Genomic DNA, 13,942 nt, shown 5'->3' on the forward strand with positions numbered 1-13,942 from the left:
TTACTCAGCTCAGAATTGCACACAGACTGCAGAGAAATCATGCCAACATGATACTGCGACTTACTATTCGTATTAAGCGCACCTGTGCAACAACAGGTCAGTGCTTTGGTAGCTTTTAGGCACAAGTGATCTGCCCACTTTGCATATTGGTTATTTCAAACCACAGCACTTTTTTAGTCTATCACCATTTGTAGGAACGCAACTGTGAGGTTTTCAATGTGCAACTTTTGTTGAGCAAGCAATGCATGTTGTTCAGTAAACGAACTTCTGCTGCTTCTGCTTCAAGAGCAAGCTTAAATCTGACAAACGAAAAGCTGGGCCTTCAGTGTTCTTGTGTATAGTTCACTGTACAATGTAAAAAGCAAGGAAAGAAGGGAAATTATTTGAGAAAATGCCCAAAATAGATACAAGAAACTATATCACAACCAGAGTACCATAATGCACAGTAAATAGTTGTACAAAAGTAAAAAAAAGGGGCCATCTGAATGAAGCCAATTCTGGTTATTGACACCTTCAAAAAGTACAGGGCAAGTATGAAATACAGCTAGTACATGTTCAAATTTATTATATAGTCAAATCTCTATATGACATGGATATATTGAATTCTTGAATATAACGACGAACACATAAAATTCAGAATCGGTGACTATTTGGCCAGTTGGTGCATCATGTAGTGTCGTTGAGCTAATTAAGGGTGAAAGGAAACAATGTGGACAGGACAGATGCTCAAAAGACAATGAACGTGTACAGTGATGAAAAAATTCTAACACGCTATTAGTCGCTGATTTTTGTCCTGTGCAGGGATCTCCCCACGGTGGGCGGCGGTGGATTTGCCGCCCACCACTCCGGCCGACCGCCCACCTCTATGACCAACCACCCACCACCATCCACCTCGCGGGCTTGAAGTTAGCTGTATTCGAGGACAACTTTCTGTGCCTATGCAGTGGAAGCTACTAGCGCGAGAGGCTGGCTTCCACAAGCGCGCTGTTACGGGCAAGCATGAACGTCAGTGGGAAGCAGCCGCACATGCTCACAAGCCAGAAACACAGGCCGGAAAGCTGGTGGTAAATGCGAACGATCGCAGTACTAGACCTCGGAAAGTGCGATTGTGTGGCATCCCAGACAGCATGGAGGTTACATTTCTCCATACGTGTAGCGCGTAGGTGGTACACCGCGAAAGCACGAGAAAAAGAAGGGGAGTGCGCAGAAAGAAGGGCGAAAGAAGGAAGAGACATGCCTCTGTTGCTAGGCGACACTTGTCTGGGCAAAGCATGCACTCACAAAATTCAATGCGTCGTCGCCTTCGCAAAAAAAAAAAAAAGAAAAAAAAAAAAAAAAAAAACATAAGGAAAGTCCTCTCCCGGCGTTCCCCCCCCCCCCCCCCCCCCCCCTTTCGGTGCCATGTCGGGTTTTCTGAACTCATGTTAAGAGCAGCCCGAGAGGCTGCTTTCAACTAATCACATGAGACGACCTTGAGTTTTCAACAAGTATCCAGAATAACACCCCCGTAAGATGCATTTGCAGAAATAAAGTCTCTTTTATTGTTGCGCGTTGTGCGATTATGCTTGAATGTTTGTTGTGTTTTCATTATTCAGTATGTGCCTGTGCCCACACCTGGTCCTCAAATGTCCACCTCTCAAAATTTTCTGGGAAGAACCCTGGTCCTGTGCACATGCGGACTTTCCTTCCGCCCTTATTCCGCTCAATGATACAAAACGATACACATAAAATGTATTGTGGCAACGGAAATTTTGAATCTAATTTTCAAACAGATGAATTTGAAAGAGAGAGTGGACAGAATGGCCAGCCAGCTCCTCTTATCTCTCAGCCTCTGATTATTGGTCGTAGGGATATTTGAAGTAGAAGGTTTATGCATGGAAATGCATGAAACTGACATGCTGAAAACAACAACCGAGGAAGAAATCTGCAATATTCCAGTGTTCCTGTATCGGAAAGTAATGTATGACAATGCTGTGCTGCAAATTAAGAGCAGTTTCAGGGAATTATATGATTCGAAATTGTTACCTATTGTTAGTTTGAGACACTGCCTTTCATATATCATTTGTTCCCATAATGATGCCGTGCGACTAAACACGCGCAATGAAATGTGCACGCACATTTCTGACTGACCCTGTACATAACGTGCATCATGTGACAGTCTAAGGATACATTTAAGAAGAAAAGTATATTAGCAGTGTTCTGTGCCAGTACTAACCTACCAGGCCAGAATATGTAGGGTAACAAAGAAATTGAAAGGCAGCTAGGAACTGCACCACATGTGATGTAAATAAAATGACATATGCAGGGTTCAATACAGAACATCTAATGCAAATTCAAGGGTTTCCAGGTTGCTGAAGGCCAAAATTTAAAGAGGTTGAAACAAATTTCAGTCATACACAAACTAAAAAAAAAAAAATGACATTCTTAGCTGCAATTCTTCACAGCTAAGCAGCCACTGAATTTCGCACATGCTTCAAGTTCTTCAGGTGGCTTTTCAATGTCGACTTTTCCATTGTAACGATGTCGCTTGCCTTTGTGGCACATTACACACTTCACTAGTAGTAGTGCCTAGCTTCACTCACAGATACTCGTCCCGTTGAGCGCTGATCACACTAGAGGAAAAACGCACGTGGCAGCAGCAGAACGCGCACTGCGGAAGCTGCGGTACAGTATTTTATCCTTGCTGTGGCTGGAGGAGGCCAATGAGAGTGGCCCCTTCAGTGACGTGCATGCAGGAAACTGGTGTCATGCGGATTTGCCCGATCGCTCGATTCACACTCGTGCATTGCGTGAGCCGGACAACTTGTTTCGCACTATTGTTGGCTTGCATCAGCTCTCATTGGCGCTTGTTTTTACAACGATGAATCTAAATGGAGATGTCCCGATGAAAAGGTTTTTGGAGACAGTGCGCCATATCTGATTTTGCACGACAAGACAGACTTTGAATACAAGGACACGGAGGCAACACCCAGTACCTCATTCTTGTCTTTTGAATGTGGCAATACCAGAAGGAAGCACAGAAGGAAGTACACCAACATGATTATGATCACAGTGGCAACGAAGTCATCATCATTATCTGGCATGACTTGCTTGTTATAAAGATGGCCGAAGAACGTAAACACAGCACCGATCTGTTCAACAGATGAAGGAAAAAGAATGCGACATGTTGTGCCTACACGCAGAGTAAAAGAGAGCACCGCCACTCGGTGTGGCTGGCGGTGCTTTGTTTTACCACCGGCAGCGCACAGCGTGCTTTGTTCCTCCAGTGTGGCTGGGGCATTAAAGTCAAATGGCTGAAACTAACTCAACACCAGGCATTTCTAGAGTCTAGGCCTCAAAAAAGAAGCCATGATGGCTGAAATGTAAACCAACTAGGAAAAGAGCATACCGTATTTACTCACATAATGAACGCATCCCCCACTTTTCCAATCAAGAAGTGTGTTTTAACGGCGGAGCTGTTTAAGCCGGGCGTAATGTGTCAACCGCGAACAGAAAATGTGGGCCGATCCTGGCAGTAGTGCAGAATGGGTCCAAGCGCAATGGCACATACCCATGTGAACTAGCGAAGCTGAGCCTGGCTAAGTCTAGCTAAGCATGGTTGGGACTACTTAAAGGGATATGAACACAAAATCTGAAAATTTTACGAAAACGCTGAAAATGAATCCTCAGTGTGTGATTACACCGGAAAGAAGTAGTCACTTAGCTCATTTTTGAGCCGATGGCTTTATTTGTGGCGTTTTTGTGAGCGCGCGCCTCGCCGCCCGACCAGCGGGAGTTGGAAGGCGTGACGTCATGACACCCTCGTCAGATAGCCGGCCACGGTCATTCGAAGCGCGCCGACGCCACCTTCGCGAGCATGGATTCGAGTTTTGGTGCCTCTACCAGCGATGAGTACACGTCTGAAGACGAGGACCATTCCAACTTAACAAGAAATATTACCACTTACAATTATGAGTCTTCCGCATCAAGCGACGAAGAGCAGGCGGCCATGGAAGTGCCGGTCAGATTTTCGCGAACTGTAGCATGAAGATTTCGCTCTATACCAAAGACTTGTGCAAGAATTACTTGTCATTTCCTCTGTAAACTTGCTTTTTCAAGAGCGCACGCAGGCAAGGATGACTGCGTGGATGACTGAATAGTAGTTTGTGCCGTCAGCGTGAGCAACTGCTGTGAGGTATCAGTACCTCCGAGACTCTCACGTCCACTTCGCCAGCCGCCCGACAAATGGCAGCACCTGTCTGGCGTTCTCCCCAGTTTTTCCCGCTTTTAGCCTGTGGAGAAGCAGAGCTGTGTGTGTGTCCGCCCCACTGCCATGTAGGACTGATCTCGTGAGTCGCGCTCGCGCACGCTAGCCTTGTATTGTTTTACTATGCTTTGCCAACATTTTTAAAGACATTACTGCCTTCGTGCCCAGCCTCGGGCATCTCGCCCCAGCCTCGCCCTCACACTGCTCAAGAAGGCTGCAAGTGAACGAAAACAGTATCGACATCTTTTCGCCTCCTCTTTTCAAACGCGCCACTGATCATTTCTGCCTTGCGTTTTCATGAGAAAACCGATGGCACAGCCGGGCTGGTCACATAATCATCGTTGACGAAGTAGTCCGCGCAAATGAAGTAATTTTGTAGAGGTCTCCAGGCTGGGCGTGATGGCTGACAGGCAGGTATCCAAAGCTTATGCACCTTCTCGTCTCTGGGAAACGTGTGCGACGGCGTGTCACGACCGACGATGCTGTTATAACAGCAATGTCTGGGCAATTCCTTCCGCCGCGACGAACGCGTCAATACCAAGCTACCACCGCGGGAAGGCGCATGCAAGACGCACCACCTGTGTGGAGCGCCGACGGGGATAATGTTTCAGACGGACCACGTGCGAAGATCACCGAAAGGGGTTAAAGAAACGCTGCAAGGGACCGCCACCCCCGGAAACACTGCGACGACTGTGGCCAACCTTGGCCGTGCGCGCGGGTGGGTGGGTTATGACGGCAAATTTCAGCTTCTGCCAGCGGGTGCTTGGAGGCAAGGTGTAACAAAAAATCGAAAAAAAAAAAGATGTTTCTCGTTCTTTTTTTCAAAGCAGCTTGTTGTATTTGTCATTTTCAACAGTTACACTTTTGTTCCGACGCAAAAAACCACCCGCCAACTTTTGTGTCCGTATGCCTTTAAGCTTAGACATTCATCGATAGCTAATCGATAGCTAATCCATAATCGCTCAATAATCAATAAATTCCGGAAAATGCTGGGGATGACTTGGTAGTGCTAAGCCTTGCCCAAATACGTGACCAACACCTTGCGATAGCCAATCAATAGCTAATCGATTATCGACAAATAATAAATTCCTGGAAATGCTGGGGATGACTTGGTAGTGCTTAGCCTAGCCCAAATACATGGCCAATACCTTGTGATAGCCAATCAATAGCTAATCGATTATCGACAAATAATAAATTCCGGGAAATGCTAAGGATGATTTGGTAGTGCTTAGCCTATTTGGTGCAATTAAGTGGCCAATACCTTGCAATAGCCAGTGAATAGCTAATCGATAAATAATCAATCAATTCCGGAAAATGCTGGGGATGACTTGGTTAGTGATTAGCAAAGTCCAAAAGCCAGGACTAGCAAGGTGCCCATCAGCTCCGCTGTCTCTTTAGCATTGCGCCTCCAGTGCAAGCTACGCTAATTTTTCTTTTTCTTTTGCTCGCATAATAAATGCACCCTGAACTTGCTGCCATGAAGTAGGAGAGACACGGTACGATTCAGCGACTGATATGGCGTCCAGCGGGTACGATTGTATCAGACGTCGTATTAGACGCCGAACCATGCCATTTCTCTCCTACTTTTATTGCGATAGCAATTATATGGACACTCTAGGCGCATTTTTGCTATCGGCGCCGACAATCGCGCCTCAATCTGTAACGTTCGAGGGAGGAAGAGGGGGCGATCGCCTTATCTTGAAAGCGATCTGCATCGGGGGCTGCGTCTAGCCGTGCGACTGCGGCTTAGACCTTTGTTCGTGCTCCGTTCTCGCCGCTCAGTTTACATTGAAGCGAAACACAACACAAAGGTCAGTTCGCTTGCTGTTTCTGCCGCGCTTCCTCAGGCCAACGTTTCGACAGCGAGTGTCCGCAGTCATTGAGTGTGATGCATTCATGTCTGCCTCTGCGCGCTGACACTACGCTTGTTAACTTACATAATTAGCGAATACAGTAGAACCCCGCTGTTACGTTTTTCACGGGACCGTAAAAAAAAACGTAAGAGCCGGGAAACGCAAGAGCCAGGAAACAAGAAAAATTGAGAAATGGGAGTAGTGTTGAACTGGCACACAATATTATTTTAAGTCTTACGTGCGACAAAAAGTAGTTTCGCCCGACAGCCGAAGTATCGATTGCGATGAGCTATACAAAGTAAGAATAGTAGTTTTATCGTCTGTATAAACTTGTAAACATTCGGTTATTAACTAATTAACAAACATGGTGTCAGCGCCCACAGGCAAACATGAACACATCACACTCGATGAGCGCGGACACGCGCAGTTACGCGCCGCTGCAGAAGCGAGCGAAGTGACCTTTGTGCTGTTGTCTATCGCTTCAACCCAAACTGAGCGCCGAGAACACGCAGCACGCACAAAGCCACGAGCCGCCGACGCACCTACACTGCGTAGAATCTGCCCCCACGCAGATCGCTTTCAAGATACGGCCCGCGGGACCGCGCGCCGCCGCGCAGTACGATGCCAGAACACTACGCTGCCCACTATCCCCCCCCCTCGCTTCCTCGCTGATGCCTCGAGCGCAACGGCACTATCGCCCTTGGACTTTATACGGAACATCTATGAGCCAAAACCAATTTTAGGGCCGCAACGCGTCATAGACATCATCTTTAGATAGCAAAAGCGGATATCAAAGGCCATACTTTTGCTGGCGGAAACCGAAAATACGTAATAAATGTCGCCCCCAGCACTTTGGGCGGCCAATGCCATCGTCAAGCAACCAAGCCAAGCGACATGAAAAGTCAAAATGGCCGCTCGGGCCGGCGCGGTGTGGCAGTTCGCAACGTATGATGTGGGAACGGTCCCACAGTTGCGACGTAACAGCGGGGTTACCAATGCATTGGGTTCTATGGGAGCTGTGCCGGGACCGGCCGAAAACGACGTACCAGCCGGGAAAACGCAGCACCCGGGAACGTAACAGCGGGGTTCTACTGTACTTACAAGTTTATATGGCCGATAAAACAACTATCCTTACTTCGTGTAGCTGTCTACGCATTTGCTATCGCAATCGATGGTTCACCTTTCGGGCGAAACTGCAACATTTTTAGACATGGCTGCAGAAAAAAGCACTAAAAAATTTACCCCACACAATGAACGCACCCCCAACTTTGTGCATATTTCTCAGGAAAAAAAATGCGTTCATTATGTGAGTAAATACGGTATATAGGATCGTTTGTTAGTTAGTTTGTTACTTTGAATGCTCGTAAGTCGCCCCTAACCCCAGTTTTCAAGGAAATCAAGGAGGACATTTATTTTCACGGAGCTTTATGACCTTCGAATCTATTTTTCGAAATTCAAGGGTTTTCAAGGATTTCAAGGAGCGTGTACGAACCGCACAGATGTAACATTAGGAGATCAAACAATGGCAGTATAGATTAGTTCAAGAGCAGACAAATATTTTAGTTGAGATTAATAGAAAGGAATGGAGTGGAGCAGGTCATATAATGCATAAAAGAAGTAACCAGCAATTTGTCATAGTAAAAGAATGGGTGCCAAGAAAAGGGAAACACAAACGAGTGTCATTGGATTTGTTGGAGTTGTGAGATTTGGAAATTTGCAGGCACAGTACAAGTTTGGTTGATGCAAGATAAGTTTCTGGAGGCCTAAAGACCTGATGTGACAATAAAACAAACAGTGTTGCTAGATATTCAGTTCAGAATTTAATTATTCAAAACACAAAGGAATACAAATAGCAGCAGTAAGATGATGAAGAGATGAAGATGATGATCAGAAAAATAAATATATGTTTCCAAACTGTTTACTCAAAGTGTATTGATGCACTTTTAGATCTGTGTGAGGAGCCACAAATAAGTTTCTTTAAGTTTTTAATGAATGCATGTAGGGGACTTAAACACCTTATAAAATAAAGAAAAAGAAGCAGTAGATATCTTCAACTGAATCTGTAAACTTTTTGCACACGTATAACAGATGACCTTATTATGTGTCTCACACACAAAAAGCTGTTCTGAATTGTATGCATCCATTCTCAATGTTCCACTTCATGATGGTGCCTCAAACACTGCATGCATATTCTAAAACGGGACACACGTTAGACATGCAACAAGAGTAAGTCTGATCAGAGCCGAATTGAAATTTTGAATTGAAAGTTTACAGTATGACTAGCCTTGAGTACCAGTTTATGAACATGTGCAATCCAGGACAAACTGTTAGTGAAGATGCCTCCTAAATATTTGTATTCTGCTACAGCAGTTAGTTGAATTCTGCTCATTGCATCATTAGAAATGAACAGGCACTAAAATGCAGCATTAAAAGCATGAATTGCTAAAATGGAGGTTTCTCTCAGCCCCTAGTTGCATGCTGATATGCAAACAAGATGTCCTGCAGCTGGTCTTCAAGACAAATGCTAAGAAAAACAAAATTTGCATGTACACCCACCCAGCCATACACACACATACAAAAAAAAAAAAATTACAGGCCAACTATAACAATTTCTGTCACAAATGTGAACACTACTCAAAACTAGTCACAAACAACATACCTGATGTACATGAACCCCAGTGCACGGATGTAAGGAGAATCGCAGTGATTCAATAGACCAACCAGCTGCTTGCGAGTTAACTTAAGTGTGAAGAGCTTGTAGAGGATGCAGAATGCAGTGGAGACAATCCCCCCTGCTCCAACTCCCCGTACCTGTGTAACAAATAAACTTTTCAGCAAGTCATCACTAATCTGTGGTGGTTGACCACTTTTCAACTTTGTACAGAAGAATTTCAGTGTCACCAATAAAAACTTACATGTACGGATGATCTCTATAAGGCAAAAGAATAAACACACAAATAAGCTGTGTCGTGTAGGACATCCGTCACATTTGTCCAGCAAAACATTTCTCTGGTGCTTGCTTGTAGAAAGTTGATTTGAACTGCAAGCGACTTGAATTCAACTCAGATTCCCCCCAAAATTGATGACTTCGTCCACATCTAGGTGACCAACTAACTTATGAATTCACTAATTGACATAAAAATAAAATTCCCTTACCACACAATTCACATCAAAAGCTGACTCATTACATACAAAGGCCGTACTGAAAGTAATTACAATAAGCAAGTCTGAAAGTGCACTAGAATGGGCATTTGGTAGTACGTGGTGCCATCTTTGCTGCAACCATGGATGGCCATTTGGTATAAAGGGGGTACAGAATCTAGGCACTCTGATGCACTACTGCTGTTCAGAGACCCATCAGAGCCTAGAGTCTCTGATGGGTCTGATGCACTTATCAAAAAAACACACAAGATAGTGAGAATGCTAGCAAGAAAATAGGGCCCAATGCAGTTCAGGAGATGATTGAAAGCTTATATTACTGAAAAATAAATGCTGCTCGATACATTAAAACGCTGCAGAAGCTTCATTGCGCACCCTCACACTTCTTGACAGTGGAGAGAACTGGTTGAATAAGAGGGGAGGTACTTGTGCACCTGCCTGCAATACCATCAATTGCGAGGCCAACGATACAAGACGCCAGAGGATCAGCGCAGCAGGGTGTCACTCTGTGTACAAGGCTGGAACAGAGTTCTATCGGAGGGGTACTTTCAAGCTCCTCAGTCAGTGTGAAAAATGTCTGCATAGAAATGGACACTGTTTAGAAAATGAATAAAGTAAAGTGATAAATTTTTGCTGTCAGTAATGCAGCATAATCATTTGTGAAAAGCTGTTGCCATTACTTTCAGTATGACCTGCATATATAGGGTGTTTCAGCGAACACTTTCACAATTTATTTAAGGTTGCCTGCGGCAGATAGCCCAATTCTAGTTAATGAGCTGGTCTACTCAAAGAGGCGGACATTACTTGCACAAAAAATTGAAATGCATAATCGAATAATTAACAGAAATTCACTAATTAAGTTTTTAACTAATTACCTCATGGCCCATATTGCAATTTACAAATTGTAGCCGTGGAGTTTGCAAGGCAGATCCACTTAGAATTAATTCGCAGGATGACACCAGTTTCGAGATAATAATTCCAGATCTTTGCGGAGAAATGCGTTGGCGTTCCAGTTAATTTTGTGCTTGATTGCAAAAAGCAACGTTTTGTTAATAACCCCCCCCCCCCCCCCTAACTGGAACGCCAATGCATTTCTCCGTAAAGTTCGGGAATTAATATCTCTAAACTGGTGTCATCGCGAGAATTCGTTCCAAGTGCACCCGCCTTGCGAACTCCACGGCTAAAATTTGTAAATTGCAATATGGGCCAACAGGTGATTAGTTAAAAACTTAATTAGTGAATTTCTGTTAATTATTCAATTATGCATTTCAATTTCTTGTGCAAGTAATGTCCGCCTCTTCGAGTAGATCAGCTCATGAACTAGAATTGTGCTATGTGCCACAGGCAACCTTAAATAAATTGTGAAAGTGTTCGCTAAAACACCCTGTATATATTCAACCTCCTCATCCATTTCAAGGAATCAGTTACCCTTTTGCTATGATCTGCTTGTGTAGGTTGCACTTATGTGTCCTTCAGCACATGAAGTGCTCATACCAACAAATGCCACTATCATCTGTCAGTACTAGCTTCCAGGAACTTGGACTAGAAAGTACTTGTTACTAACCGATCTCAACTTCTTTATTTACCATGACTTCTGCCTGCAACAACATTGCAGTAAAGATGCTGATGCTCTTTTTTTTTTTTTAAGTGTTTAACTACAGTTTGAAGATAGAAATGACATTGCCTGCTTAATATTTGAACTACACTAGCAGCCTGTGGTACAATGTGCTCTCAGTTTCACACAGAAGTTATGGATGGGAAGCACTCCTGCTTAGGGCCCCATCTGCACCTCAAGTCTGCTGCAGTGCTGGCAGCCAATGTAAACTTTTTTTCCCCCCATCATGGTGCACATGCCCATTTCCGAAATGTTTAAGGCAGCTACTATTGCATCGACAATTCCTTCTATGGCCGTGGTATGGTGAAGGAATTGAGGCCCAAATTTGATGCAACAATAGTTGCTTCTAGTGCAAGGCAGGTGCACACATGGTCAGTGCATGCATCTGCTGCGCACTGATTTTCCACACTGCAGTAGGGTATTGGCAAGATTGTGCAACACTTCTACAGTAAGAGAGAAGCCTGCAGAGTGACTACACATCAGAAGATGCCACAATGCACAAAATTTCTGCTTCAAAGATGGCCTACAAAACCACAAAGAAGTTATCACTGTACAGGGAAGCTATCTCTGGGTTTTTGCAATGGGTTCATTGTCAACACTAATTTTCCTTGATGGTACAGACAATGTCACCTCTATTGCATAGAGATGGCATGAAGTGACATGTATTGATGCGGTCATTTCATATGCTTAAAGGTACAGCATTTTTTTTACTGACTTTTCCCTTTAAAAATATGTTGCCACTGATATAAAATCCATGAGAATTCTGAGATACGTATGTTCCAACTATCATTAGTCAGGTGCACTGATCTGCCTAAAATTATATACCTAGCATCACTTATCGCCACACTATTCATACTGGCTGAACGTGAATGCATCTCTCAAAGACCACACTGCATAGAAGACTTTCACCTTTTTGCAACTCCCCTAACTTTGATGCTCTGAGCCAAAAATGGCACCTATAGTTGGCCAACTACTTCCTAGCTCATGGATAACCTATGCTTATGATAAATTAGGCACTTCTCAATGTCAGCTTTTTGAAAACTGTATAACAACCCAAAGGGTGCATTGTCTACTGCTGGCTGTTGCTTGGCCACTAATAAAGTACAGGGGGAATGGTTGGTGCCAAAGCATGCCAGCACCATGATGCCATTAAGTGTCTGTGCACAGCACGAAACAGAAAGTTATATAATTTGCTTTCAAAACATAAATAGTATACATTACTGCAATTAACCTATCACTATATCTGGCACAAATTGGTACATAAACAGCATTACAACTCAGCACAGGCCGCATAAACGCTACATACCTTAGACCTGCTCTGTATTTATGAACGTCAAACGACAATCCTGGCATAGTAACTGTGCACATCATATAAAATAGGTCAAACAAAAATAAAAATATCTGCACACAAACGCAAGCATCAAGGCCATTAAGGTGTTATAACACTATCTCACCGCTTCGGAGAGAAAGCATGCAGGCTATTAAATGGGCATCACTCTTACCCCTCCACACATGCCAGTCTGGCCCGATGTCTTTCGACTTCCTTTTTCCCATGGCTCCAAGTGCTGCACCTAAGTACGAGTTTCAACGAACAAGATTAACGGCAGCACACGGTTAAAATTCCATGCGTAGACGAACACATTGTCTACTACTATCTTTAAACTATGAAGCTATTCAAAGACCACAGTTGTTCATGATCAGGTATGAACAAATGTAGCCACACCGCGTCTAGAAAACAATCATTCTACAAAGATCACGGTTCACATTACCGGGTGCGAAAAATTTCCACGATTGTTACTAGATCACAAATATTACGTAACTTACGTTGTAATAAATTTCATCCACAACTTCGTGGTATGTCTTTAACTTGTAGAGGTTTACTTTGAAGTACGGTGACGACAGTATGTTTGTGAGTATCAAGTTATTCAGGTTCATCGTCTTGTCGTTGCCCCATAACGGAAGGACATTATTTTTTTTGTCCGCAGGACCACCGGGAGCCATGCTGGTGAGCTCAGCCTGCAAAACGCAAGAATAACGAAGATTAATAGAAAACCTGTGACAAAATTTTCGTCACCGAACAGTTTTTCACAACCAAACGTTTAGGGCTAGCAAAGAAAACTATATAGAACAGTCGCATACATTAATACACTTTTTAAAGTGCTCACGTCTGCTCCAACAATGTTTACGTAGATAAAATGAACGTATACATACCACACGGGTTAATCGCAAGCAATAGTGTTCGTTCACGACGCCGTGATCATCAAATCAAGGCAGCAGTACGGTACTACGTTAGCTGCGTCGACTACTTGCTCGGCTCGCTCCATGGAGGATCCGGATGTTGATACATCAGGCACAGTGTTGCTGTTACCGCAGAACTTGCGGCTGTTGGCCTCACTGATCTGTACTATAGGGCAAATTATAGTGGAGATCAGTGGTTGGTCTTCGTTTTGCTGTTCGCGCCTTCCGCCAGTGGCCTACGCTTTTATTCTAACAATTTGAAAATAATTTTATTGACATTTTGCAGGAGTACGACATATTTTGCTCCACATAAAGCTCTTGGCATCCAGGCTTCTGTGCTTTGTCGGGAAGAAGTTGAAAAACCATGGTCACACGCTATTGGAACAATGCTAATTAAGCTACTCCCAAACCGTACTCTAAATGGACTACCGACTACTTCAAGATCATTTACGGCAATAACTTGCAACAAACGTCATTTTAACTGACGCATCACAGTGTGATGAAAAATCAGGCATTGAAATTTTTCGTGCCGAACTTGATTGGTCCTTTTCTTTTCGATTGCCAGATTTTTTACCTATTTTTACAGCGAAGCTGTTAAGGGCTCACTCTTCGATGATAGCGTCCGGAAATTAAAAAAAAAAAGAAAAAAAAAAGAAAAACTCTCATTGGCCGTCTGCCGTATGTGCGAGTGAAAGCGTGCGAGGGCGAGGGACGCGCGCTTTCACGGGGAGCGAACGCACGGCGGAGAGCAAACGCGACTTCCCAGTGGAAGGGGAGCGGTGGGCGAGGAGGGCATCAAGACACCTAGACTGTGCGTGTGCGTGCCCGCTC

General features: G+C 44.1%; 1 protein-coding gene across 3 annotated transcripts in view; it reads right to left on the bottom strand.

Moving 5' to 3' along the window:
• Positions 1–13,212, bottom strand: part of LOC119434575 (pre-mRNA-splicing factor 38B) — a 41,569-nt gene extending 28,357 nt beyond the window's left edge. The window contains exons 1-5 of one of the 3 annotated variants that reach the window (XM_037701715.2): positions 13,085–13,212; positions 12,698–12,889; positions 12,376–12,444; positions 9,015–9,029; positions 8,759–8,910 (exon numbers count right to left, since the gene is read on the bottom strand). In XM_037701715.2, coding sequence (XP_037557643.1) covers positions 8,759–8,910; positions 9,015–9,029; positions 12,376–12,444; positions 12,698–12,874 — 413 coding nt within the window. In that variant the 5' untranslated portion in view covers positions 12,875–12,889; positions 13,085–13,212. Of the gene's footprint in view, positions 1–8,758; positions 8,911–9,014; positions 9,030–9,633; positions 9,836–12,375; positions 12,445–12,697; positions 12,890–13,084 lie in introns of those variants that run through there. The other 2 variants (XM_049672040.1, XM_049672043.1) reach the window with 2 other exon arrangements.
• Between the last annotated feature and the right edge of the window lie 730 nt (positions 13,213–13,942).

Source organism: Dermacentor silvarum, chromosome 1 (genome assembly GCF_013339745.2).
Source record: "Dermacentor silvarum isolate Dsil-2018 chromosome 1, BIME_Dsil_1.4, whole genome shotgun sequence".
NCBI lineage: Eukaryota > Metazoa > Arthropoda > Arachnida > Ixodida > Ixodidae > Dermacentor > Dermacentor silvarum.